A 27,724-nucleotide genomic window follows, 5' to 3' on the forward strand; every position below is an offset into this window, starting at 1 on the left:
TTACTGGCTTTGCGAATGGACCAAACCATTTCATGTAAATAGAGGTGGGGGGGGGGTTCTGTGGTCGTTACTGCCACGTGGTTTCAAAGTTGTTTTTTGTTGTTGTTGTTTGCACGCATGTTTTTTTGCACGCACGTACGGGCAAGCACGTACGGGCAAGCACGTACGTGCGGGCACGTCCTAGTATTATAAATGCAGGTAGATATGCGAGGTGTGTCACAAAAGTAAACAAAACGGGCTCGGCCCAGGATGGTGGTCTAAAAGCACTACTCAAAGCCTTTAAAACTATATATATATATATATTGTTACGGACACGGCTAAAGATGTTGCTTGACCGAGCGGAATGGCCGCCGTGTTCGCACAGTTTAACCGATTACCCCCAACTCACCCGATTCCACTCGAACGTTGGCCAAATCGCGCTACGCTAAATCAATGATGGAAAAGACACAACGACTGGGATAGATGAAACGACGCAAGGGGTACAGTTCTCAAGACCTCCGGAGGAGGATATAATTAGTGGTGGAGAAAAGGGGTAGATTACAAGGTAGAGTGAGGTAAAAGACACAGAAGAGATGGGCACTTAGTTACAGTCTTATCTTATCTTATATCCGACAGACCACAGGCAAACGGAACAAGGCTGACTTACACAGGGATTGATGGCAGGGAAGGACAGGCAGTCGATAGCACAAGGTGCACCTTGGCTCAGGGACAGGATAAAGCGCGGTCCAGTCCAGAGATGCGGGGAGGCCTCACAGCGCTCGGAGGTGGCGTCTTCCTTTCTCCAAGCTTTCTTCCTTTCCTCCTCAGGTAAGCATCTGACGTCACCTCCCTCTTCCTGCGCATGCTCAGCGGGGAGTCACACGCCCTCGGCTGGTTGGCTCCGCCCCAGATGGGACCGGTCCGCCGCTCCCATTGGGTGCGGGGGTTACCGGGCTCCGCCCTTGACGAGGAGCTGACAGCGAGCCCCTACTTGGTAACCCCGTCGAGCACATGTTCGATGGCGGCTCGTTGGAAAGGCCTGGTGCCCTCCCAACACCCCCTACCAACCAAGCCGGAGTGAGGACGCGCACTCCCCGCGCCGCCGTTGTTGTTGTTGTTGTTGTTGTTGTTGTTGTTGTTGTTGTTGAACCGTGAGGAAGAGCTGCGGGGAGGTATTGGGAGGTCCTAAACTTCCTAACGGTGCCATACAATCACATTCTGGTGCAACGAAGAGTCAGAATTAATGGAAACGAGTCCTTAACTGACATAGACTAAGAATAACTAGCAAGATGTCCTATAGTTGTCTACGTGAGATGCGGTGAACCTGGGTGCGACATTTAATGGGGGAAATAGGGGGAGGTCGGGTCTACAGAGTGTTGTTTACAGAAAATGGGACTAGGGAATGGGGGATTGGGGATAGTTGGGAAGTATTGAGGAAATAGGGGAATATTTACAAGCGGATATGGATGGATGCAAATCCCATATCCGCAACATTGCACCCTTCTCTACCTCGGGGCATCCCGACCCGATAAATTTTTACCTACTTTAGTGTGGCACTCAGATGTAGTTCCCTCTACTATTAACTCAACCCTGAGTGCGACAGTTTTACAGATGTTCACAAATGAGTAAATATGTCCCCCTGCGACGTTGCACCCTTCTCCTAACAGAAACACACCCACAGGATAACCGAATCGCGGAAAGCATCCTCAAACTAAACATACAGCCAGTAGGGAGCATCATTTACACAAGACTACATTGATATTTACACTACGATCCAGGACCTGTTCTTTGAGGAACACATGCAGATGTTATGCATAGAGAGAGAGCACGCATGCCAGCATCGATACACCAACCCACGAGTGCCCTGTGGCCCTACGGCCTTTAATAATGTGCAGAGCACCCCTTCCAAGCACCAAAAGCACCACCCCATTATGTACAGTCAGCACCATCCGGTGCACCAATAAAGTGTTCAATAAAAATGCACAATTAAGTGTCCATGGTCACCGGTGGTGTCGCAGCCGGCCGATGTTCTGCCGCTGGTCTTGCCTTCATGGAGTGCACTTGGCCTTCTGGCTTCTTTAGAAATAAAGAAAGGCGCCAACCGCGTCCATTTCTAAATTGTGGCTGTCAGGGGGGCCAACTAAAAGTGGTTCACCTGTATGGCATAGGTGCCACGTTGACCCAGAGGTCCATCCATGGGTGGTGCTTGCCCGCAAAAGAACTGCGGTCCATGGTGGGCGGCCACAAAAATTGCGGTCCATATGGTGTATCGATCCAGGCAGCAAGCAGCGAAAGTACAGGCCCACAACTGCGGAGCCAGAACCTCTCTCTCCTCTCTCTCTGCCCCAAAGCCAGATCCTCGGAGGTGGGAGACAAAAGAAGACAAGTGAGTAAGGTGGTAAGGGCGCAAAAGTGCACGCAATTCAAGGTAATGCACACTGGGGGCACATGGGAACCAGGTGAGACAGGTACGTTCCTACCGTACGCCCCCCCCCCCCACCAGGTAACCTACATTGCCCCTCCCTTACCCCTTACTGTATCCACAAAACACAACACTACCCATATACATCTACTTTACACATCAAAAAACGTCCCTACTGTCTTCCCCGTTCCTCCCATAAACCAAATTCGTCTTCTTTCCCTCCTAACCAATCAAATTTGCCATTTCCAACTCAACATCAACATCTGCCATCACCAATTCATCATCAGTCCCTCCTAAGGAGGGAGAGATGGAATCACCCCAATGTCTTATCCACGTCGTGATGCGTCTCACAAATCCACACAGCAATTCTCCTTTCCTGCAACACAGAACAAAGGAACACAGGTGTGGAGTCATCATCATCACCTCAGGTAAGTCGCTGCGTATGGTGCGACAGGTTCATCAATCCTAACTATTTCCTAAATGACTTTAACAACTTTACATTACCCGGGGTCTTTCTCTGCCAATCCATTGGCCAACTTACACTATGGGTTCTAAAAACCAATTCCCATTGACCAAACTGTGGTGCTTCTCAAGTTGGGGTCTCACTCCCCCGATTCATCACTCGGTGCCCCCGCACAATTTCGGTGGCTGGGTCGTGTGACGCTCCTAGCTGGTCCGCAGAACCTGCACACCTCCACCACTGTTGTTGCCTACCGAGCTCACCTGCTCCTCACCCTAACCTAACTAACTGGGGAAGGCCCTCTCGCACTCTCACCCCCTCAGTGCCCTCTCTGGCACGGCCTGCCCGATCCACACCCGGGATCCTCAGGCACCCACTGACACTAACGGCTCCCAGAGCCCACCTGCGGCCTCACCTGGCCGACATCTAACAGTGGCGGAGTGCCCAACCATTCACACTCATACTAACAGGCCACACGACCAGCCAATTTCACCACACCAATGCACCCATCCACAATACCAGTTACAATACCATTCTGCAACCGCACCACAAATGCCAATATCCAACCACAATTTACCTATACCCTCTACCTATTCTTTAAACTACCCTCCCCGGGTACTCGTGAAAAGGGGTCCACTCTTCCCCCATCCACACCTTCGCACCATGCACACCACTCCGTACCACTTACTCCAACTCTCTCCACACCACTCATTCTCTGCTCCATATATTCCACACACCTGTACGTGCACACCTGTGCTCTCATACTTGGTGCCGCCTGCACCCTTCTCTCCCCCAAGCGCATTCGCACTGATCCACAACACTCACTACTCATACACTGCTCCACACACCTGTCCAGTTCTCACACAGCATCATCTCATCTAACTACTCCCCTCTGAAACTTGCGCTTCCCCGTCTTCCCTTACACTCAGCGCTCCCACGTCATTATCAAACACTAAGCTACTACGTCCCCACTACAGGTACCAGTCACTAACTAACCTTGACGTTACTTAATGTCATCTTCGCTAGATCCCTACACACAATATCCTAACCCACCCGGGCTAGTTTTCACTGCCATAAACCCCATAAACTATAGCGCATTTGCCCCCACTTCATGGGAAGGGTGGCAGGGATGCCACCCTTACCCACCATCATACGGCGCGAGTGGGACCTTGTGGGACCACCTCGTATGTGAGTCGTTGCCCGCCTGCCGGACCCCATGCGTCGCCCCTTGCGGGGTCAGCGCGGGGCCGAACCGGCCGGGCCCCCACAGTACATTACCCCCAAGGGGCTCCCGTGCCTCCCCTGTCCCTCTAAAAACTACCCCTGTTGGTGTCGATGCATGGGTCACACTTCCGCAACCCGCTACCCATTCCATACCACCACAACCTTGCTCACTCACACCTCGCACCTCTCCCATCACCGGACCCTCTCGCTCGCACCCTCGTTCCATACCCTCCGGACCAGCCATACACCTCACTCTTGGCCTCTCACGAACATTCGGGTCCATCTCGACCCCCAAGCTTATTAAATCACCTGGCGCATCATACGCACGACCATATTGGTCACCACTTACACCGGGTCCTCTTTCTCTTCGCTTCTCCTCCATCACCTGCGAATCCCTCATCCGGTTAATGAGCACATCATCACGATCCGAACACAGACTTTGGTCCAATTCTTTTACTTCCTCCTTTATCTCTTTCTTATCCTCTCTCCGTCGCTTCTTAATTTCGCTCACCCCTTCTTCCACTTCTTCTAATTTCTGCTTCACCTCCTTCATCTCCTCGTGCGCCCCCTTAAGTTCTTCCTCTAACTCCACCTTATTTTTTTCTTTGTGCTCCCGCACCTCCCGCTCTTTAACCTCCATCACCTCTACCACCTTGTTCATTTTCCTCGTCAGGTCCTCATGTACCGTCTGACACTCTTTTTTAATTACCCCTACGTCCTTTTTCATCTCCTTCTGTGTCGATTTTAAACCCTCTATTACCGCTGTGTTCTTCTTTACCTGGTCCCCCAACTCCTTTTGTCCCACTGTCAGTTGTTCTACTCCCAGCGTCAACTCCTCTATACCACCTTGCAATTTTACAGTCCCCTTTCTCACCTCCTTCTCCATGCGCTCCTTACAGTGCCTCACCTCCTCGCGCACTCCTCCGACCTCCTCACTCACACCTCTTCTGATCTCCTCTCCCATCACTTGCATCTCCTGCCCAGATGCCACCCTCATCTGCTCCATTTCCTCCCTGTGAGCATCCAATTTAGTTTCAACCCCCATTCTGAACCCCCTCTATCTGCTGCCCCATTTTTTTAACTTCCCTTTCCGCTTGGTCCCTCATGTCCCTCAATTTGCCTTCCATACTGTTTTCTAACCCCTCTAACCCATTTTTCACTCCCTCTATCTGATTCTCCTGGGCAGCCATTCTATTTTCCACCCCCGTTAACCCCTCCTGTATTTCCCCTAATCTATTGTCTAATCCCTCTATTCTATTCCCTAACCCTCCGATCTGGGCCCCCATGTCCTCCCTCAATTTCTCGCTATTGGACCCCATTACCCCCATTTGCTCACTCTGAGCCTCTATACTGTTTTTCAAACCTCCAATTTGGTCTCCCATTTGTCCCATAAGGGCCCTCATTTGCAGGAAAAAAAGGTTCGAATCCACCAATGGCGCTGCTAGTGTCGGGTGCGCGGTCGCCGTAGCCATGTGCGAGGCGCCATTTTGCGCGCCCGTAACCTCGTGCGTGAGGACGCCATTTTGCGAACCTGCCGCCCTCACTGCGTCGCTCTCCTCATGTCCCTCAATTTGGTCCTGGATCGACCCTGCCTCACTCTCCTCTACCGGAACCCAGCCGTCTTGATCTGCCATAGCGCGACTTTCAAAATTCGGGTTTTTTTTTTTTGTAAAACAAAACAATTTCCAACTGCTTGTAATTTTGAGCGCGTTAAGCGCGCTTCGGGCCTCGTATCCCACTCCTGACACCAATTGTTACGGACACGGCTAAAGATGTTGCTTGACCGAGCGGAATGGCCGCCGTGTTCGCACAGTTTACCCGATTACCCCAAACTCACCCGATTCCACTCGAACGTTGGCCAAATCGCGCTACGCTAAATCAATGATGGAAAAGACACAACGACTGGGATAGATGAAACGACGCAAGGGGTACAGTTCTCAAGACCTCCGGAGGAGGATATAATTAGTGGTGGAGAAAAGGGGTAGATTACAAGGTAGAGTGAGGTAAAAGACACAGAAGAGATGGGCACTTAGTTACAGTCTTATCTTATCCCCGACAGACCACAGGCAAACGGAACAAGGCTGACTTACACAGGGATTGATGGCAGGGAAGGACAGGCAGTCGATAGCACAAGGTGCACCTTGGCTCAGGGACAGGATAAAGCGCGGTCCAGTCCAGAGATGCGGGGAGGCCTCACAGCGCTCGGAGGTGGCGTCTTCCTTTCTCCAAGCTCAGCGCGCATCTGACGTCACCTCCCTCTTCCTGTGCATGCTCAGCGGGGAGTCACACGCCCTCGGCTGGTTGGCTCCGCCCCAGATGGGACCGGTCCGCCGCTCCCATTGGGTGCGGGGGTTACCAGGCTCCGCCCTTGACGAGGAGCTGACAGCGAGCCCCTACTTGGTAACCCCGTCGAGCACATGTTCGATGGCGGCTCGTTGGAAAGGCCTGGTGCCCTCCCAACACCCCCTACCAACCAAGCCGGAGTGAGGACGCGCACTCCCCGCGCCGCCGCCGTTGTTGTTGTTGTTGTTGTTGTTGTTGTTGAACCGTGAGGAAGAGCTGCGGGGAGGTATTGGGAGGTCCTAAACTTCCTAACGGTGCCATACAATCACATTCTGGTGCAACGAAGAGTCAGAATTAATGGAAACGAGTCCTTAACTGACATAGACTAAGAATAACTAGCAAGATGTCCTATAGTTGTCTACGTGAGATGCGGTGAACCTGGGTGCGACATTTAATGGGGGAAATAGGGGGAGGTCGGGTCTACAGAGTGTTGTTTACAGAAAATGGGACTAGGGAATGGGGGATTGGGGATAGTTGGGAAGTATTGAGGAAATAGGGGAATATTTACAAGCGGATATGGATGGATGCAAATCCCATATCCGCAACATTATCTATATATATATATATATATATATATATATATATATATATATATATATATATATATATATATATATATATATATATCCATATATATGGGAGTGTACACCAGATGAGCATGTCGCTGCATCCTTGGACGACTCCTCAGGACCACCCTGACACACCATTGTGTGGGCTACGGAATGAGGTGTTTTTCAGTGGCTGGAGTGCAAATCCTGCCACCAACCTCCTTGACAGAGGACCCAGTACCCTGGTACTCATTTCGCCGACCTCGGAAGGATGACAGGCTGAGTTAACCCCACCTGGTATTAATTCAACAGCTGAACGCGATTAGAACTCAGGACCTTCGGATCCCAAGTCCACGGCCCTAACTATTAGGCCAACACCAGGTAAGTATTTGTCAATGCCAAGTCAATGACACACGTAAAGTTTTGAGTCAATCAATTTGGTGGTTTGGGAGATGTTTTCGGTTTAATTCAATATGGCTGCCAAACCATGTGTCATAAATTTAATATTTCAATACAAATGGGTCATAGATCATGTGCATGCAATTTCAGATTTTTAAGATAAGGAATTTGATTAAAACAGTTTTGCCTGGTATACAATTTCACCAATATTGATTATCATGCGTTTGTTGCCCATTGGGAGTACTTGACAATGTGACAAGTTTCTAATTTTTCCATTCAGCGGTTTCCGAGAAATCATTTTTTAATGATTTTTGTTTAATCCAAGATGGCTGCTATACCACGTGACATATGACGTCACAATTATCATAAAAACATTCTGCATGGGTGTAACTCCTACCCTGAAAGTTTAGTCTCAATTGGACATGTGGTTGCTGAGAAAAACGAGGTTTAGCTCGTACGGGCGGACGGACAGATGACCCGAAAACAATGCCTCTGGCCACCTTCCGGGGCGGAGTTATAACAAATTAAGAATTTTTATGCTGCCGTCGACGAAGTCGCCGGAGGCATTATGTTTTCAGATTGTCCGTCCGTCCATGATAGGTTTTCGTTACCGCAATAAGTTGAGAACGGCTGAAGGGATCTTAGTCAAACTTGGTACAGGTATGTATAATGAATGAATGAATATGAATGATCGTTTTAAGGCCAATTTTCGTTAAGGCCAATGGCGTTAATTCAGCGATCGACCGGGATTCGAACCCAGGATCCTAGGATCCCAAGCCAGCACACCAACACCAGGCGTAGTGTACTTGTGGTAATACATTGAACATGGAGAGGATGGCATTAGAGACAACACGGGGGATAACAGGAATGCAAGCTACTTAAGTTGGTTATCCACAATGTTTTCCTGAGAGTAGTATCATCTTTATCATTGTGGGGTTATTAAACAGTGATTTATTTGAAGCTTCACCCTGATTCTCTTTGGGGTTTTTTTAAATGACCTTTGCTCTTGTTTGGGTTAATTATTATATCAGTAATTATCTCTGTCCTCCTATCCTGTTTTTTTCAACAGGACACAGCGATCCACACTCTGTGTCAGACTCTTCATCCTACATTTGTGTAATGCTCCTTCACCTCGAGTCAAACTTTTGAAGCTATGGGAAAAGTAATAAATTATCCCCAATTAGTGGGTGTGTTATTATAATATTAAATATAGGATTTCCTTGGTAGGTGTAGGGAAGCGTTTTAGGCACCCACAAAAAGTAGGAACAAACCCAAATTGATGGACCTCTGGGTCAACGTGGCACCTATGCCATACAGGTGAACCACTTTTAGTTGGCCCCCCTGACGGCCACAATTTAGAAATGGACGCGGTTGGCGCCTTTCTTTATTTCTAAAGAAGCCAGAAGGCCAAGTGCACTCCATGAAGGCAAGACCAGCGGCAGAACATCGGCCGGCTGCGACACCACCGGTGACCATGGACACTTAATTGTGCATTTTTATTGAACACTTTATTGGTGCACCGGATGGTGCTGACTGTACATAATGGGGTGGTGCTTTTGGTGCTTGGAAGGGGTGCTCTGCACATTATTAAAGGCCGTAGGGCCACAGGGCACTCGTGGGTTGGTGTATCGATGCTGGCATGCGTGCTCTCTCTCTATGCATAACATCTGCATGTGTTCCTCAAAGAACAGGTCCTGGATCGTAGTGTAAATATCAGTGTAGTCTTGTGTAAATGATGCTCCCTACCGGCTGTATGTTTAGTTTGAGGATGCTTTCCGCGATTCGGTTATCCTGTGGGTGTGTTTCTGTTAGGAGAAGGGTGCAACTTCGCAGGGGGACATATTTACTCATTTGTGAACATCTGTAAAACTGTCGCACTCAGGGTTGAGTTAATAGTAGAGGGAACTACATCTGAGTGCCACACTAAAGTAGGTAAAAATTTGTCGGGTCGGGACGCCCCGAGGTAGAGAAGGGTGCAATGTTGCGGATATGGGATTTGCATCCATCCATATCCGCTTGTAAATATTCCCCTATTTCCTCAATACTTCCCAACTATCCCCAATCCCCCATTCCCTAGTCCCATTTTCTGTAAACAACACTCTGTAGACCCGACCTCCCCCTGTTTCCCCCATTAAATGTCGCACCCAGGTTCACCGCATCTCACGTAGACAACTATAGGACATCTTGCTAGTTATTCTTAGTCTATGTCAGTTAAGGAGTCGTTTCCATTAATTCTGACTCTTCGTTGCACCAGAATGTGATTGTATGGCACCGTTAGGAAGTTTAGGACCTCCCAATACCTCCCCGCAGCTCTTCCTCACGGTTCAACAACAACAACAACAACGGCGGCGGCGCGGGGAGTGCGCGTCCTCACTCCGGCTTGGTTGGTAGGGGGTGTTGGGAGGGCACCAGGCCTTTCCAACGAGTCGCCATCGAACATGTGCTCGACGGGGTTACCAAGTAGGGGCTCGCTGTCAGCTCCTCGTCAAGGGCGGAGCTCGGTAACCCCCACACCCAATGGGAGCGGCGGACCGGTCCCATCTGGGGCGGAGCCAACCAGCCGAGGGCGTGTGACTCCCCGCTGAGCATGCGCAGGAAGAGGGAGGTGACGTCAGATGCGCGCTGAGCTTGGAGAAAGGAAGACGCCACCTCCGAGCGCTGTGAGGCCTCCCCACATCTCTGGACTGGACCGCGCTTTATCCTGTCCCTGAGCCAAGGTGCACCTTGTGCTATCGACTGCCTGTCCTTCCCTGCCATCAATCCCTGTGTAAGTCAGCCTTGTTCCGTTTGCCTGTGGTCTGTCGGGTATAAGATAAGACTGTAACTAAGTGCCCATCTCTTCTGTGTCTTTTACCTCACTCTACCTTGTAATCTACCCCTTTTCTCCACCACTAATTATATCCTCCTCCGGAGGTCTTGAGAACTGTACCCCTTGCGTCGTTTCATCTATCCCAGTCGTTGTGTCTTTTCCATCATTGATTTAGCGTAGCGCGATTTGGCCAACGTTCGAGTGGAATCGGGTGAGTTGGGGGTAATCGGGTAAACTGTGCGAACACGGCGGCCATTCCGCTCGGTCAAGCAACATCTTTAGCCGTGTCCGTAACAATATATATATATATATATATATATATATATATATATATATATATATATATATATACCATATAAAGTGTGTGTGTGTCTACCCCCTCTTCATAAGGGTAGGTTTTAAAGGCTTTGAGTAGTGCTTTTAGACCACCATCCTGGGCCGAGCCCCTGTTTTGTTTACTTTTGTGACACACCTCGCATATCTACCTGCATTTATAATATGTTGTGTAAAAATATTACAGAATTAATATCTGAAACTCGTCAATCACAGAACTTGCACATATTTTCAAAATGTGGAAAAAACATCCAAAATGTTGACGATCTTTTTAATAAAGCATATGTAACATAGGCCACGAGTGGCCGTGAGCGCCAATCAGCCAATCGCGTGCTTCGTTTCAGACTGTACATACAGTGCTGGCGCAGCTGTCATGGCGACTTACATGTAGTCAGATGCAGCCATGGAAGGCGAAGATTCTGATGTTAGTTCTTCGGGGTTTTGCTTCATGCATGTCGTCAATACGCACAGCAGAGTGATTCCATTATTTAATAATTTTAAATAAGACAAGTCAGAAGACGACGATGGTTCAAGAGCGCTCGATATTCAATGACAAAGGACGGACTATAACCGAAACAGGCCTGGACAGGCCAGGCCCGGAAATGTCAAAACGAAGGTTACTGACCTTGAAATGAGATAGAAAATAATGTATAATCAGTTATGAGGTTAGTTAGCTACACAATACCGAAAATTCGGTTCGATTCCAACAACTTTGAAACTTTGACCTTTGTGACCTTCAAAGGTCGAACATTCTGAAATTTGTTGGAAAACTTGGATTTCATGATGTATGTGATAATATAAGATCATGTACGACATTTCACCCTATCAGGAAGCGAACAATGTAATAAAACCATCAAAAATCGACTTTTCTAAATTTTGTGACCTTGTGACCTTAACCTTGGGGTGAAAATGAAAAATCGAGCTCCGTGGGGCTAGACACATGACATTGGCCTAACCAAATACCGAAACCCCTGTCAGATTCCACCAAACCCCTCGGAGAAGATGTAGCTTGAAATATATTACCCCCTAAAAAGACATCTTTTCCGGGCGTGGCTCCGCCCATTGCGCAATACGCCCACTCTAGGCAGGACACAACTAGATCATGATATCAACCTCCCACCCAAGTTTCATCAAGAGCAGATGATCATCGGGTAGTTATGCTGCGGACAGACAGACATACAGACGGACACATACCCATGACGAATATAGTGGTCACTTGAAAACTCGTGAACCAATTTAATAAGATTTTTAATAAGTTAATTTTTTCATGAATGTTATTTTTTTATAATATTCCAATTCATTTGTAATAAGAGCTTGGATAACTAGTTTGATAATTTATTTCAGTTCATGAAGAATTAAAAATATATATATCACTCAGTTTGATATTAAAATTTGAATGGCCATCTTCTGGTAAAAAAAAACATTTTTAAAAATAATTTCCTTGTGTTGTGTGTGTGTGTGTGTGTGTGTGTGTGTGTGTGTGTGTGTGTGTGTGTGTGTGTGTGTATATATATACTGTGTGTGTGTATATACTGTGTGTGTGTGTGTGTGTGTGTGTGTGTGTGTGTGTGTGTGTGTGTGTACTGTGTGTGTGTGTATATATACTGTGTATGTGTGTGTGTGTGTGTGTGTGTGTGTGTGTGTGTGTGTGTGTGTGTGTGTGTGTGTGTGTGTGTGTGTGTGTGTGTGTGTGTAGGTGTGTGTGTAGGTGTGTGTGTGAGAGGGTGTAGGACCTCGATCACCCAAACTCCTGGACGGTTTCCCCATCTCTACATAGACTACATACTTTATATTTAGAATTCCCATTCAGTTGTACCAAGTTGTACATTCAGTTGTACACTATATAATAATGGACACAAGATGGCACTATAGATTTTGCTAATTAGCATAACTAATTAATGTGCAACTTTTTGCACTGACGAGTTGTGAATTCTTTCTAAGTGATTTTTTATCTAAATCTTTGCAAAATTTCAGGTCGATACCAGAGGTGGGTCACGAAAGTCAAAAACTAGACATGATTTTGGAGGCTTGGCCCACTGTCTATTTAGGAGGGATTTGAGTTTGGGTTTAATGGGAAATCTTTGAACACGGCTGTGTGTCAACCGTTTAAAATAACTAAAAGTGAGGACCCAATGGACCCAAAACACCTAAAATACCCTGTAGACTGTTGAAGACCCCAAGGACCCTGAAGACCAAATGGGCCCCAAAGACATTAAAGACCCAAAAGACCATAAAGACCCAAAACCCAAAAACACCCGAAGGTCTGAAGACCAAAAATACCCTTAAAGACTGTTAAACACCCCAAAGACACTTTAATACCCTGAAGACCCAAAATACCCTTAAAAACCCTGAAGATTCAACTGACAAAGAGGCCTTAAAAGACTGAAAAAACCCCGAAAACCCAAAATACCCCAAAGGCACCAAGACATTTAAAGATCCAAAAGACCACAAAAACCCAAAAGACCCTGAAGACGCAAAATTCCCCAAAGACCCAAAAGACACCAAGACCCTTAAAGACCCAAAGGACCACAAAGACCCCAAAAAACCTGAAGACCCAAAATACTTGGAAGATTGTTAAATACCCCAAAGAACCTTGAAACACAAAAAGAGTCCGAAGACCCAAAATAACCCGGTTACTGAAAGGATAGAAAAGACCCCAAAATACCCCAAAATATACAAAAAAAGCCTTAAAGAAGACCAAAAAGATCAAAAAAACCCGAAAAGACCCAAAATACCCCGTAGACCCTTAAAGACCCAAAATACGCCAATGACCCAAACAATCCAAAAGACTGGAAAGACCCTGGAGCTCCTTAAAGACAATGAGGACCCAGTGGACCCCAAAAACCCAAATTACCACTAAGACACAAAATACCCCGAAGACCCTTAAATACCCCAAAGATCCAGATTGAGGACCCAAAATACTCAAATGATTCAAAAGACCTGGACGACCCAAAAGACTCGAATGACCTAAAAGACACCGATGAACCAGAAGACCCAAAATATCCAAAAGACGCTAAAGACACTGAAGACACTGAAGACTCAAAAGACCCCAAGGACTCCGAAGACCTAAAAGAAGAGTAATTACGCCTCTTACGTTGGAATTGTAGACGGTGGCTTACAAACTGAGCCTCAAGATCGGTGTACAGAAGCGGTATTTTTAAAATCACAATACATACAAGGCACAGAAAGGTGAAATTTGCTGCACGTGATGTGCAATGTGCGCAGAGTAAAATGAGTGTTCATTTACATCTGTAGGATGTCTAATCAATAAAAATGATAAAAGCACCCCTGATACGAGGCCCAGACTTCAGACTTCAGGCATGCTCAGATGGCTGTACCGTCAAAAACTGTTCCATCCCGTCATTTTGACGGGCTTTATACTAGTATATATATATACAGTCCGTATCAAAAAAAAGGTAATCCGAATTCAAGGGGTGAATATGCAAAGGTTATTTATTTTGACAATTTACATGTGGTTTACTAATTAAGAGGAGATCCTCAGCTTTACATTGATACCTTCCATGCATCATTGCTGTCACACATGACCGAGTACATGTTCATTGAAAATGACAAGTTCAAATCGCATTTTTACAAGTTTGGCTAATCGATGCAGGGTCAGGATAATTTGGACAAAATGAACGTCAGATGTGAACTTTTCTAAGGAATGATTGGCTTTATGCACCGACACCTTCAACATGTCCACCTCCCCTTTCAACACATAACTCACAGCGGCAGAGCATGCCCTGAACTGCTCGTCTCACCATAGCCGGGTAATTGCGCAATGCATCCACTTCATGTCGAATACGGCCCTATAATTCGTCAAGATCATGGGGAGGAGTTACGAACACCTTGTTCTTTAAATGTCCCCAAAGGAAATAATCACATGGTGTGAGGTCAGGGGATCTTGGCGGCCATTCCACTGCATGGTTGAGGGCGATGACTCGGTCTCCAAAGAGTTCCCTCAGTCGATCTCGGACAGCGATAAGACGATGTGCTGGGGCGCCATCTTGGACCCACCAGAGATATCTGAAGATACCACGAACCTGTCGCTCAAAGTTCTCCTCCAGCCGCGGTAAAACTTCATCATTGATCATCTGCAGATACCTGTTACCATTGACATTCCTTTGAAAGAAAAATGGTCCGATCACCTGACCACTTCCACAAAGTCCCAACCAAACAGTCCACTTTTGTCGATTCATGTTAGTGTCAAAATTAAATTCCGGGGATTGTCCTGTCGGTGCATATTTAAGAACATTATGGGTATTGACCTTGCCGTCCATGGCGCAAGCAGCTTCGTCGCCGATAATGAGATACCGCAGGAAATTGACATCTGCTTCGCAACGTGCTATCAACCATCCGGGAAGCACCAGCCTCCTGGCAAAAATCCCCTGGCGTAAGTTGATGCCGGATGTGAATCCGATATGGATGTTGGTGGAGGTCCAGTCTTGTGATTCGGTTGAATGTTGCCGAAAGCAATCCCGTCCCATTTCGTCTTGCGCTGGTATCCCTAGGATGCTCCAAAACTTGCTGCCTTACTGCTGCAATGTTCATTTCCGATGGCTCAGTGAGCCTCCTACCAGAATCCCCCTTGTTGCGGTTGAGGCTAGTGACATGCTCTTGGTATTTTCTAACATTCGCCCAGATGGTTTTGGCTGCTGGAGGCTCCCGTTCTGGGAATCGTTCCCTGAACGCATCACGAGTTCGCTGCAAACTTCCAGTTTGGTGAAAGGTTTTAACCACGAATGTCCGCTGTTCAGTCGTAAGTTGAACCATCTTTTCAATGACTCAGACTGTCTCTAAACCCATACACTGTAGGCCCATCTTAAATACCCATCTTAAACAAAGGATGACGCAACCGGCGATTACCAGACCAGCTTAACAATTTTACATAATCAACTTGGCAGTCGACAAGTAATGCGTCCATTTAAAACTGTCTTGCACCGATTAGCCAAACTTGTAAAAATGCGATTTGAACTTGTCATTTTCAATGAACATGTACTCGGTCATGTGTGACAGCCATGATGCATGAAAGGCATAATTGGAAAGCTGAGAATCTCCTTATAATTGGTAAAACACATGTAAATTGTCAAACTAAATAACCTTTGCATATTAACCCCTTGAATTTGGATTACATTTTTTTTGATACGCACTGTATATATATATTGTTGGGGTTTTGAGAACCCTGCACTCAGTAAATTGTTGTAAATATACCCATTGTAAATAATTATCTGTGTAAATACCTCCATTTCTTGTTCAAGTCAAAGGTCGTCCCCTCGTTAGTCCATGAACAACACGTCGCGAACCATAGGCCCTCTTCGTAGTTATTTCATTATTATGTGTTTCAGGTAAGGCTGTGTTTCCAATAGTTGAATCTGCGTTGCATTAATCAAATAAGATAGGTCCCTTTCGTTCCCTTCAAAAGTGGTGCAAGTGGTTTGCTATCCCCACAAGATGCCATTGCCATGTGCTCCATCTCCGAGAAGAAGGGGGAGGAGCCGCCAGAATGGGCGTGGCACATCGTCGTCATCAGAGGTGGAGTCAGCAAGCCCTTACCGGCCAGCCAGCACCGCGGTAAATATGATTGTGCTCGGGTTGATCGAGGATTTTCTGGAACAGGAAGTGAGACAAGCGGGTTTGGTTGTTCCCGGTTGGAATAAAGGATCGACTCAGATTCCGAACACCTCAGGCGTCTTTTCCTTCCACGCTAAAGCTCTCATCATCTATAACACTCGACCCAAACAAAGCCAACGGTTTTAGTAATTTCCATTCCATAATGTACCGCTTGATTACGTAACCCTTGATTTCCGTGCGTTCTGACGGGAGTTTTTTTTTTTTTTTTTTTTTTTGGAGACATCGAGACATGGAGACATCGAGAGATCTGTGGGAGGGAGAGGGCTTTGGGGGGGCATGTGAAGGGCGGGGGGTGGGAGAGGTATAAACATATGGACACTGCCAGGACTTCCAGGAAGGAAGTTGGAATTTCAAACAAGGTGGATCTGGGGTGAATTAGTGGGGGTAGAAAAGATCAAGGTTTTGGATGGGGGAAGATAAGAGATGGTGGTGAACAGCTGTTTTAAAGACCTGGAGGGAGGAGTGCGATTGAAGGGAGTGTGGGAGTTTGTTCCAGAGGCGGGAGAAAAGAGGCATGAAAGAGTGAAGGTGAGCAGAGAGCCGAGATTTCGGCAGTTTAACCATCAGAGGGTTGCTGGCAGATCTTGTGCGACCTGTAGGAATATTTGGGGGACAGAGCACAGAGAGAGCTGGGGGAGCAAGGCCGGAAAGGAGTCGGTAGAAGACAGAAAGGCCACCTACCTGCGGTGAGTGAGTGAAAGGCCCTCAGAGATAGCTTCATCGCGGGAGATTCCAATGATTTTGAAAGCTTTGGATTCAACAGCATGAAGCCGAGCAAGGTGTGAGGCAGGAGCACCGGCCCATAGGGGAGAACAGTATTCCATTGAGCTGCGGATGAAAGCCTTGTATGTGGTGAGGAGCTCAGGTGTGCCGAGGAAGGACTTCGCACGACGGAGGATGCCCAGTCGGCGACTGGCTTTGGAGGCCAGCTTGGAAATGTGGTTTTCCCAAGAAAGATCATGGCAGATAGTGAGACCCAAAAGCTTGAGCGACAGAACTTCTTGGAGAGGATTGTTGAGAAAGTAGATGGGAGGGTTGTCCAGTCGAGCTTTTCGGCGAGACATAGTAAGAGAGTGAGATTTGTCAGGATTGTCAGGATTGTCAGGATATTAAACCTTAATATTATTCGACATATGATTACATTTTTCATGGTCGCTCATCGTCGATAACATTCAACCCAAGCAAAGCCAATGGTAATCTGACGCAACAAACCCGGGCAGTGTATAATCAGCAGAGGCCTACACAGGCCTAATGTGTTAGGCCCAACAGAAAACCAAGATGGTGGCCATATCATTTTGTTTCGGTGCTGTGGTGGGTGGAGTCAAGCGACAGATGTGGGTGTGGTCCGGCAGCTGTCCGACAAATGGATGCAAATGTCCGACACAAAGGTGTCGGACAAATGTCCGACAAAACCCATGGGCACTTTGATAGCACCATCGAAGTATTAAACCAACAAACAGATGCAACATTTGAATGACTAATTGGATGGGTTCTTGTTTCCACATAGGTGGCTTTTGTGCACATACAACAACACATTTTGGGTACAGTCAAATCAAGTAAGATTAACCAAATGTGCTTATTTTATCTTCTTATACATGAAAATGTCCTCAAACTTTGGCCTTCACATCATGACTATCTGATTTACAAAAGGTCGAAACGATACCAATAGTTTTAGCCGTTGAACATAGATCTTTTCTTCACCATTTAACATCAAAGGCAAACAATTCTGCCAGTAACGTTTTTGTTGAAATCAAAAGTGACTTAGAAAATAGAATTTGACATGAATGTGTCAAATGATATGCCTCTGCCCATGCCAGATGTGAACCCAATGATACATTTGACCTCAATTAAAGGTTACCTGAAAATGGTCTGAAAGAGGATTTATTAAAAAAGGAACATCACCTTCGGTCTGTGACCAGTTGCACCCAATATATAATCAATTAATCTCTGTATTAGATTCCATACTTGTGCCAAGATTGGTTGAAATGCCTCCAATGGTTCAGTTGGATTAATAAAGATTTTCAATTAAATGTCACATTACCTTCGATTCTTAACCTTTTAAACCCAACATCCAATCATTTCATTGTAATACAATTCCTACTTCTGCAAAGTTTGGTTGAAATACTTCAAGTGGTTCACAGGTTATCGTGGTAACCAAAAACACCGATATAATGGATGTACGCACGGACAGACAGACAGACAGACAGACAGCTGAACGGACAGGCGAAAATCGTCATGCCTCCGGCCTTTGGCTGCAGTGGCATAAATTGCATACTTGCAACTTGCTATGTAACAGCACAAGCAAACCGTGACCTCTCACCACTTGCCTTGGCCTGTTGTATGAGGAACGAGTCAATGTAGTCTTGTGGATCAGTGGTCACGAGAGAAGAACGATGCTCATCGATAGCTTTGTAGAAATACTTCTTGATCTTTTTAACATTGTCAGATATTCTTTTGCAGGGATTACGCAGCAAACGGAAAATTGGAAAAGCATTGTAAAGCTGCAGAGAAAATGCAATTTATCATTACGACGGTGACAGAAATCATGTCATGCTTCACATCATAAATATCACTTTTATACAGGTACACGACGATTTTTTTTATTTTTTTTACATTGATCGAAGTGTCATGGAGGGTACACTAATCACGTTTAGGATGAGGACGATGTTAAACATTATTTCCATTTTACATTAATTCAAGGACAGTAGACGGGACGAATCCACACCAGTATTTGGGACATGAACCTGTGATCCCATCACCATGAGAAATTTTACCAAATAAGAAATTTTTTTCTTGCACCTTCAGTGAAGTGCTGACATGTTCAACACAGAGATACCTTTTGGTATGTAATTTGTATGCAGACACTCGGATGGTCGTTAAACGGGGAATTCCATCTGCAGCATTAGTTGGTGAACGTTATAAAGTCCACGGCTTCCTTCGCAAAGATTAGGTGTCATTAAAAATTTCCTGCCATGACTTCCTGTGTAGGAGTGGCGACCGGACAAGGATTGTAGCAGAATAACTGCTTCGACAGCACCAACACTCTGCATGGGGCATGCTACATTGCTACATGATGGTGATGAATTTGAATGCATTGCGAGAAGCATACCTGAGCAGAAGGAGATCCGTGCTCTCGCACATTGAAGCTCATACGTTTAAGGAGGTCAAGGAAGGTGGCATCCTCGTACTCAAACCGCTTGCCAAAAACTGTTGCACAAATGACGTTGGACACAGCGGAACTGAGGACAAACGTGGGTTGAAATGGTGATCCTGCAGCAAACATCATGGAGAAAGATAATTTAAAGATTAAACCTTACTGAAGATGTCGTCCCTGCTCACTTTTTACGAGTGATAGGCCAGATTGCAGGACTGCCGAGGGAGGGTTGGGGGGGGGGGTGGGATGACCACCCCAGGGCCCAGACCTAATAGGGACCCAGAATTATTCCTTCAATTTTTTTTTGGTTTCATATAACGATTGTGTGTGACGATGAAACACTGTGTACAGTTTTATTTTTTGTCTCCCTCCAAGTCACTCAGAGCGATTCCCTGACATACTATTGCCATGGGCAGCACCCCCCTCCCTCGTGAAATAAACTACTATGGGAACAACTTGCATTATGATAATTGTGGTGACGTAATAATAATAATAATAATTCATTTATTTTGTATAGCGCTTTTCCAGAAGCCCAAAGGCGCTTTGACAGAGTGGCAAACATAATGCATAACAATACATGAAAACAACAATTGCAAAAAGACAAGAATCAATAGGGAAATATTTAAAGCAAAAGGAGGGAGAAGGAGAAGAGATAGTCAGGGGTTAAATGCTGTGGGTTGAATGTTGAATGCAGTGTTGAACAGGTGGGTCTTTAGTGATGTTTTGAATGTGGTGAGTGAGGAGGAGTCTCTGATGGTGTGAGGTAGTGAGTTCCAGAGGGTGGGAGCAGCGATGGAGAAGGCCCTGTCCCCCCAGGATCTGAGTTTGGTCCGGATGGAGGGGGTCAGGAGGTTGGTTCCAGCAGAGCGGAGGTTGCGGGTGGGAATGTGTCTGGAGAGGAGGTCAGCCAGGTAGGATGGGGCCAGGTTATGGAGGGCTTTGTATGTCAAGAGGAGGATTTTGTACTGGATTCTCTGGGGGATGGGGAGCCAGTGAAGCTTGTAAAGGACGGGGGTGATGTGGTCACGGGTCCGGGAATGGGTGAGTAGACGGGCAGCGGAGTTCTGAATGTATTGGAGTTTATTGGTGATTTTTGAGGGTGAACCATAGAGGAGGCTATTGCAGTAGTCCAGACGGGAGGTGATGAAGGCGTGGATGAGGGTTTCTGCAGCCGTGGAGGAGAGGGATGAGCGGAGACGGGCAATGTTTTTCAGGTGAAAGAAGGCTGACTTTGTGATCTGTTTAGTGTATTTGTCGAAGGAAAGGGTTTGGTCAAAGATGACGCCAAGATTCCGGATGTGAGGGGAGGTGGATACTGGGATACCGTCGATGTTGAGGGCAAAGTTATGGGTGGATTTTGTGAGCGTTTTTGGGCCAATGATGATTATTTCAGATTTATCACAGTTAAGTTTGAGGAAGTTGATTTGAAGCCAGGATTTTATTTCAGTGATGCAGTTTGTCAGGATAGAGTGGGTGTCGGTGGAGACGGACTTGGTGGAGATGAAAAGCTGGATGTCATCGGCGAAGCAGTGGAATTGGAGACCATGACGGCGGATTAAGTGACCGAGCGGGGACAGGTAAAGGATGAAGAGGAGGGGGCCAAGAACTGAACCTTGGGGGACACCTTGGGGGAGGGGAGCAGTGGGGGATTTGCAGTTATTGATGGAGATGAACTGGCATCTGTCAGAGAGGTATGATTTAATCCAAGAGAGGGCAGTGCCGGTAACGTTAAAGGTGGATTCAAGTCGGGTGAGGAGGATAGTGTGATCGATGGTGTCAAAGGCAGCGCTGAGGTCGAGGAGGACGAGAATGTTGAGGTTGCCAGCGTCAGAGGAGAGGAGAAGGTCGTTGGTGATTTTGAGGAGAGCAGTTTCAGTACTGTGGTTGGAGCGGAATCCGGATTGGAATGTTTCATACAGGTTATTGGCAGAGAGATGATGTTTGAGTTGAGTGGCTACAGCGCGTTCCAAAACTTTTGACAGAAAGGGTAGGTTGGAGATGGGTCTGAAGTTGTTTAGGGTGCCAGGGTTTAGACCAGGTTTTTTTAGAATGGGGGTAACAGCAGCAATTTTGAGGGAAGGTGGGACGATGCCTGTAGACAGGGAGGAGTTTATTGTTGCAATGATAAGTGGAGAGAGAGCAGGGAGGGAGGCTTTGACAAAGCTGGAGGGGATGGGGTCAAGAGTGCAGGTGGCAGTTTTCATTCCTATGAGGAGTTCAGAGAGGTCAGTAAGGGAGATTGGGGCGAACCGAGACAGGGGATGGCAGGACAAGGGGGGGCAGGTGGTTGGAGGGGGAGCGGGTGCGGCGGTGGTCAAGCTGTTGTAGATGTTGTCAATTTTGCGTTGGAAGAAAGAGAGGAAGGAGATGCAGTTGTCTACTGTGAATGACTGGGTGGTGGTGTTCAGGGGGCGGAGGAGTTTGTTTATTGTCGAGAAGAGTGCTTTTGGGTTTCCGGAGCCAGAGTGGATAATTTGAGAGTAGTAGGCAGAGCGGGCGCGGGAGAGGGCATCTTTGTAGTGTTGTAGGTGGTCCTTGTAGGCTTGGGAGTGAACTGTGAGACCCGTTTTATTGCGGAGTCTTTCAAGTTGGCGAGCACGAGTTTTCATCAGGTGGAGTTCAGGGGTAAACCAGGGAGCAGAATGGGTGAAAGAAACTGTTTTGGTTTTTACAGGCGCAAGCTGGTCAAGGCAGGAGGAGAGAGTGTGGTTGTAGTAGTCAGTGAGGTCGGAAGGGGTGTGGAGGTCAATGAAGGGAGAAGTGGACATTTTTTCAGAGAGGGTGGATGAGAATGAGGTAGGTGAAAGAGCGTTTAGCTTACGGAAGTTGATTGTGCGATAATGCCTTGGTGTTGGGGCGGGGATGTTGATGGTCAGAGTGATGGCTAAGTGGTCAGAGAGGGTGAGGTCGGAGCCATAGAGATGGTGCAAATTTAATCCAGTGGAGCAGACAAGGTCCAAAATGTGACCACGGATATGGGTAGGAAAGTCGACATGTTGAGTGAGGTTAAAGCAGGTGAGTAAATCAGTGAAGTCAGTGGTTATTGTGGAGTCAGTGGAGTCCATGTGGATATTGAAATCACCAAGGAGGAGGATTGAGGGGGAGAGGGAACATAGCTGGGTCAGAAAGTAGGAGAAGTCAGACAGGAATGATGGGTGTGGTTTGGGAGGGCGGTAGACGACAGCCATGACTGACTGCGTGCGACCAGAGAGTTTTAAAGCCAGGTGTTCAAATGATGGAGCAGATGAGATGGAGATGAGGTTGGTCTTGATGTCTTGACGGTGGATAACGGCAATTCCACCACCTCGGCCCTCCGAGCGTGGTTTATTGACGTAGGAATATCCATTGGGTGTGGTGAGGTTAAGTGTGTAGTAGTCCAGAGGTTGTTGCCAGGTTTCGGTGACACAGAGAAAGTCCAGTTTGTTATCCAGGATGTATTCGTTCAGGATGAGGCATTTGTTGTTGAGGGACCGGGTGTTGAACAGGGTGAGCTTGATGTTGTTTTGAACAGCAGGGATGAATTCAGGTGATTTAGCCAGGGTTCGTAGGCAGGAGGTGCGATCGTGTGCGTTGCTGTGACCAGGTGCGCTGGGACGAAGAGTGAGAGTGCGCTGAGCCGACCAGAGGACGGGGATGGAGTGACCTGATTGCAAATAAACAAACTCACGACCGGAGCCACGGTGAATGTACCTGGGTCGTCGGAGGAGTCCATTTGATTTGATGGCAGAGATGCATGATGGGGTGGAGCGGGTATTGAGCAGAAGAAGCCTTGCGGCGGAGTACCTCAGAGCCATGCCAGGCAGGAGCGAAGGGACGAGTACGAGGCCAAGGTCGAGGAGGCAAAGCGGCAAACGCAGCGGCAAACGCAGCGGCAAACGCAGCGGCAAACGACTGCAGCCGCTAATCAAGACCACAGCGGCAAACAGCCATCGCCGCAAACAACGGCCGCAAACAACGGGAGCGGGCCTGAGGAAACAGTGGAGGAGCCGGGCAGGCGAAGCCAGGAGCAGAGCCGGGACCGAGCAGAGGGCAGACCCAACGGTCAAAAATCCGCCACGACCACCAGAAAAGCAAACTATGTACAATGGCCCAGTCGGAGAAGCGGCGAACAAGTAACGCCAGCGTCCTCTCCAGACCGGACCGGAAGCGGAAGTCGAAAATGACGTAATGACGAAAATGAACACAGGAATGTTGGCCAAACCCCCATCCGGATGAAATGAGTTAATAAACGAATCCGTTCATCTGTATTCTATACCATAAGATAGCCGTGTGTGTGTGTGTGTGTGTGTGTGTGTGTGTGTGTGTGTGTGTGTGTGTGTGTGTGTGTGTGTGTGTGTGTGTGTGTGTGTGTGTGTGTGTGTGTGTGTGTGTGTAATATTAAATATAAATTTTCCTTTTTGGGTGAAGGTAGGGGAGTATTTTAGGCACCTACAAAAAATAGAAAAAAAAACTGATTTCTTCAAAACACCAACAGGATTAGAACATTCACCGACGCCAGATACTCCCGCTCCCACAGGAATAAATGAATAACATCCAAATTCCCCTTAAGCGCGGCATGTGTTTGGTCTGACGAAAATACAGCTAGGGGTTAATTAAAGAATTTTTTTTTTGAAGGTGGTCCGGATGAAGGGGGCCCGACACATTCTGGCTCTTGGTGGCGCTGGGCCAGAAATTAAACAGATTTTAGGAATACAATTGTTTGCTTGAAAAATGTGGGAAACTTCTGCTTTATTGTCCCCCGTCGCACCGCGGAGCGAAAGGGGGACAATGGTTTTCACCTCCGTCCGTGCGTGTGTGCGTGCGAACGTGCGTGCCTAAGCGAAGGACCGAATTCTAATTTGGTGTGTGGGTGCAACCCACGTCAAAATCCAAGATGGCCGCCGCCATGTATGTCTGAACATTGAGCGGAATATCTGTGGTGTGTGGGTGTATCTAGGTATAAGGAAGAACATTATTGAAAATTGTGTCGCCATGTCAAAATCCAAGATGGCCGCCGCCATGTATGTCTGAACCTTGTAAGCGGAATATCTTGAAAAATAAACTAACTACTAACTTCTAATCTGGTGTGTGGGTGTATCTACTCATAAGGGAGAACGCTATTGAAAATTGGGTCGCCACGTCAAAATCCAAGATGGCCGCCTTGCGTCTTCCACTTTGTCAACTCACATCACTTCAACGACGGGGGACCTAGGCGTAACGCTTGTTGTCTCTAGAATGCCCAGTTTCCAAAACTCGAGATCAGAGCTGTTTATTGTTAATACAAGATTGAGGCTCATGGAAGAGTGAGGTGACCAGGGTAAAAAGGCTGACACAAGGTATGAACCAACAAGAAACTAAAACAGCACTCAGTCGAGCTCATACTTCCACCATGCTGAATAGTTTACATTTTTTAATCCACTATAGGCCGGATCTGCATCTGCACCTTCACCAAAATTGAATCAATTCGTCCATGTCACACACCCATCCTGTCCACAATATTTTGTCCGAATATGTTCATAACGTTTTGAGATATCCTGCTCACTGAGAAACAGACAGATAGGGGTGAAAGCATAACTCTTTCGGCGGCGGAGTTAAAGAGGTGAGAGGAGCAGAGGGAACACAGGTTCGGTTAGGTGAGACGTAAAAATGATTGCACGTGGATATGGGGGATGACATGAGATTGTTATGCACTCCTTACTTTATAATCTTGAGGCATGAGTGGGATTGTACAGTCTCAGGAAGGTTGTTCCAAAGACAGACGAAAAAAAACAGTGGCTGGGCTCACCTGGTAGACCGATGAAATATGTAACGGAGAAGAAAGTAAATACCTATTTTGGGGGGAAACCCCCATTTCAGTTGAAGGAGATTGACAAGGACCATACATTAGAGTCAGATATAAAAGGCGCCATAGTCACATTGAGAAAGGGGTTGGACAGTTCAACATCGACATTGTTGTTCTCCTCCTCTTCCCTTTATAAGGGGTGAGGTCCGATGGTACCAAGCTCCTGCCCTGCCTTGACAACGATACTCCTCCACTCCCCTCTGCCCTCAGCCAACTCTCTCCACTCTCCAACCACCTCCACCTTACTGATATCCATCTTCACACAATCCTCCTATCTTAACCGTAGTCTACCTCTTTTCCTCCCACCTTGTTCCCTCAACCTATCCGCTCTCTTTGCCATTCTCTCTTCCCCAAACCACACCAAATGTCCAGACCATCTCAGCCGGTATTTCACCAATCTCCTCATCAAGCTCATCCGCACACCAATCTCCTCCCTCAGTTGATCTATTCTCCTTCTATCAACCCCCTCTTCACTCCAGCAATCCTCCTGACCAGATTGCAAACCTGCAGCCTCTGTTGGTGTCTCTCTGGCAGTGCCTCAAATGCCTCCTTCCACTCCCCCAGTACTTCCTGCATCTCCAGCCCACTCTCCATCACAACAGCCAAATGATCCGCATAAAATATCTTTCATGTTTACCCTTTAGCTTACCAGCTCCATCACCATGATAAACACGAGTGGGCTGATAGAGCTTCCCTGCCTCAAATCCATGTTCACATTGAACTCCTCCGACATACCCGGACCAACCAAAACTCTTCCCTCATCTTGTACATCCCTTCCACCAACCTAACTACATCCCTTCCACCACTCCTATCCATCTCAGTGTCGCCATCACCATCTCGATCGGGACAGTGTTGTAGGCTTTCTCTAGATCCACAAATCCCAATGCCATTGCAGAGAATAATATAATTTGATGTATTTTGGCTTGCCTAAGGATGGCCAAAGTAGTTGCGAGGGCTATTGAGTGATAAATTCACTCTCAATCGTGTTTGCCTTCCATGTCGAGAAAGATGGAGCATGGTGAAATTATTTTGTCTGGTGCAAAATCCAGAATCACCTGTCACCTCCACTCATTTGGTCCTTTTCTTTTCCGATCTGTGGAACCAACTTACACATTCTCTTCGATCTCATTCTTCCCTCCAGTTCTTCAACACAGCTGCTCACTACTATCTCAGATCATCCCCAATCAAAACCATGATAATTGTAGCCCCATTAATCCCCCCTCAAACCCACCTCTTTCAAAGTTTTTAGTTTTTCCTTCTTGAGAGTTTGCAGTTGTATCAATCTTGTCCACCCTCTGTGTGCTTCCCTTGTTCTCATTCTACCCCACATCCCTAGTTTGTCCAAGTCTCCGTCAATTTTGTCCCTCGTTTCTGCCGTTGGTGTGTTTCCCCTCTCTCGTTCTACATATTCCTTTTGTTCCATTATGTCCTGATCCATTCGAGCTCCTCTATGAGCCTCGACTTTGTATACAAAAAAAGAAGTAATGTGTTAAACTGCAACAGCTTTGCAACAGGATTTAGTGCACCAGGGCTGAGAGTATGGATAGGGTTGCGGCAGAATGGATGAGATAACCCTGTGTATGTGAAAGAAAATGGCTTTTGTGAAAGTATTTCTCGATGGAATAAATAATATTTTTCAATGGAGATGGCAGGCCAACCCATTTGTAAGAGGGCAGATTGCAGACCCTGCCAGTTGCCCTGTGTGAAAAGACATATTCTGTGACATTCAGGTTACTCTCTCGTTTAATAGTGATTACCAGATCCAAGAGAGGGAATGTACCAGTTGCTGAAATCCAGGTTGGGACTTTTACAGATAACTCGCTGCAATGCTATGATTGGTTGTTGCAGAGCTGAGACCCAGCCAGCTGTTATGGTGGCACGTGCCAGTTGAAATCACTACAGATGAGGAGCAGAGAGGTGGGTTGGTGGTTAAGAGTGATCCACGTCAGAGGAAATTAAGGTATCAAGAGAGTTCTCATCAGTCAATGGACGGTCCACCACACTGGACAGTCCAAACATTAGTTAGTTGGGGAAAGGCATACACAGCCAGAGGTACTCCAGGGGAATAGGAGGGTATCGTGTGGTCACAACGAGAGCAACCTCACCACTGGGATGGGTGAGAGGTCTATAAAAACAAAACTCCATAGTGATGTCCCTGTGCCTGCCCCGCTTTCCTCCTCCTTACTCCTCCCAGAGAAAATGCATCGATAAACTAATATATCTAATTGTAGCCCGTGAGGAGATGCTTTTCTTTATTTGTAAACCAGAAGCTGCATGCCAAAACTGTTGGTGTATTAGCAGCCCCGGTTGGACTTAGTCCAAAATGGGGGCTTATGGATTGGGTCTTGTCTGTCCGTCCGTGAGTGAGTCTGTGTGTCTGTGCGACTGCAACCATATCTCGGAGATGTATCGACCGATTTTATTCATACTTGGCACAAAGACAATACATGACGGTATACATATGCACATATTATCCCTGGTGTTGGCTTAGCGGTTAGGGTGCCGGCTTGGGATCCTAGGATCCTGGGTTCGAATCCTGGTCGATCGCTAAATTAACACCAAGGGGATTGACTCAGCCTGTTCATCCTTCCAAGGTCGGCA

General features: G+C 47.0%; 1 protein-coding gene across 2 annotated transcripts in view; it reads right to left on the reverse strand.

Moving 5' to 3' along the window:
• LOC144888245 (cytochrome P450 2C23-like) overlaps nucleotides 1-27,724 on the reverse strand; it is a 799,004-nt gene that overhangs the window by 36,274 nt on the left and 735,006 nt on the right. Inside the window, exons 3-4 of one of the 2 annotated variants that reach the window (XM_078785460.1) lie at nucleotides 19,258-19,418; nucleotides 18,476-18,649 (exon numbers count right to left, since the gene is read on the reverse strand). The exons of the other annotated variant lie outside the window; for it this stretch is intronic. Of the exons in view, the coding sequence (XP_078641586.1) occupies nucleotides 18,476-18,649; nucleotides 19,258-19,418 (335 nt within the window). The remainder of the gene's footprint in view (nucleotides 1-18,475; nucleotides 18,650-19,257; nucleotides 19,419-27,724) is intronic. 2 annotated transcript variants of the gene reach the window in all.

Source organism: Myxine glutinosa, chromosome 10 (genome assembly GCF_964187855.1).
Source record: "Myxine glutinosa chromosome 10, kmMyxGlut1.1, whole genome shotgun sequence".
In the NCBI taxonomy this organism is placed as follows: Eukaryota; Metazoa; Chordata; class Myxini; order Myxiniformes; family Myxinidae; genus Myxine; species Myxine glutinosa.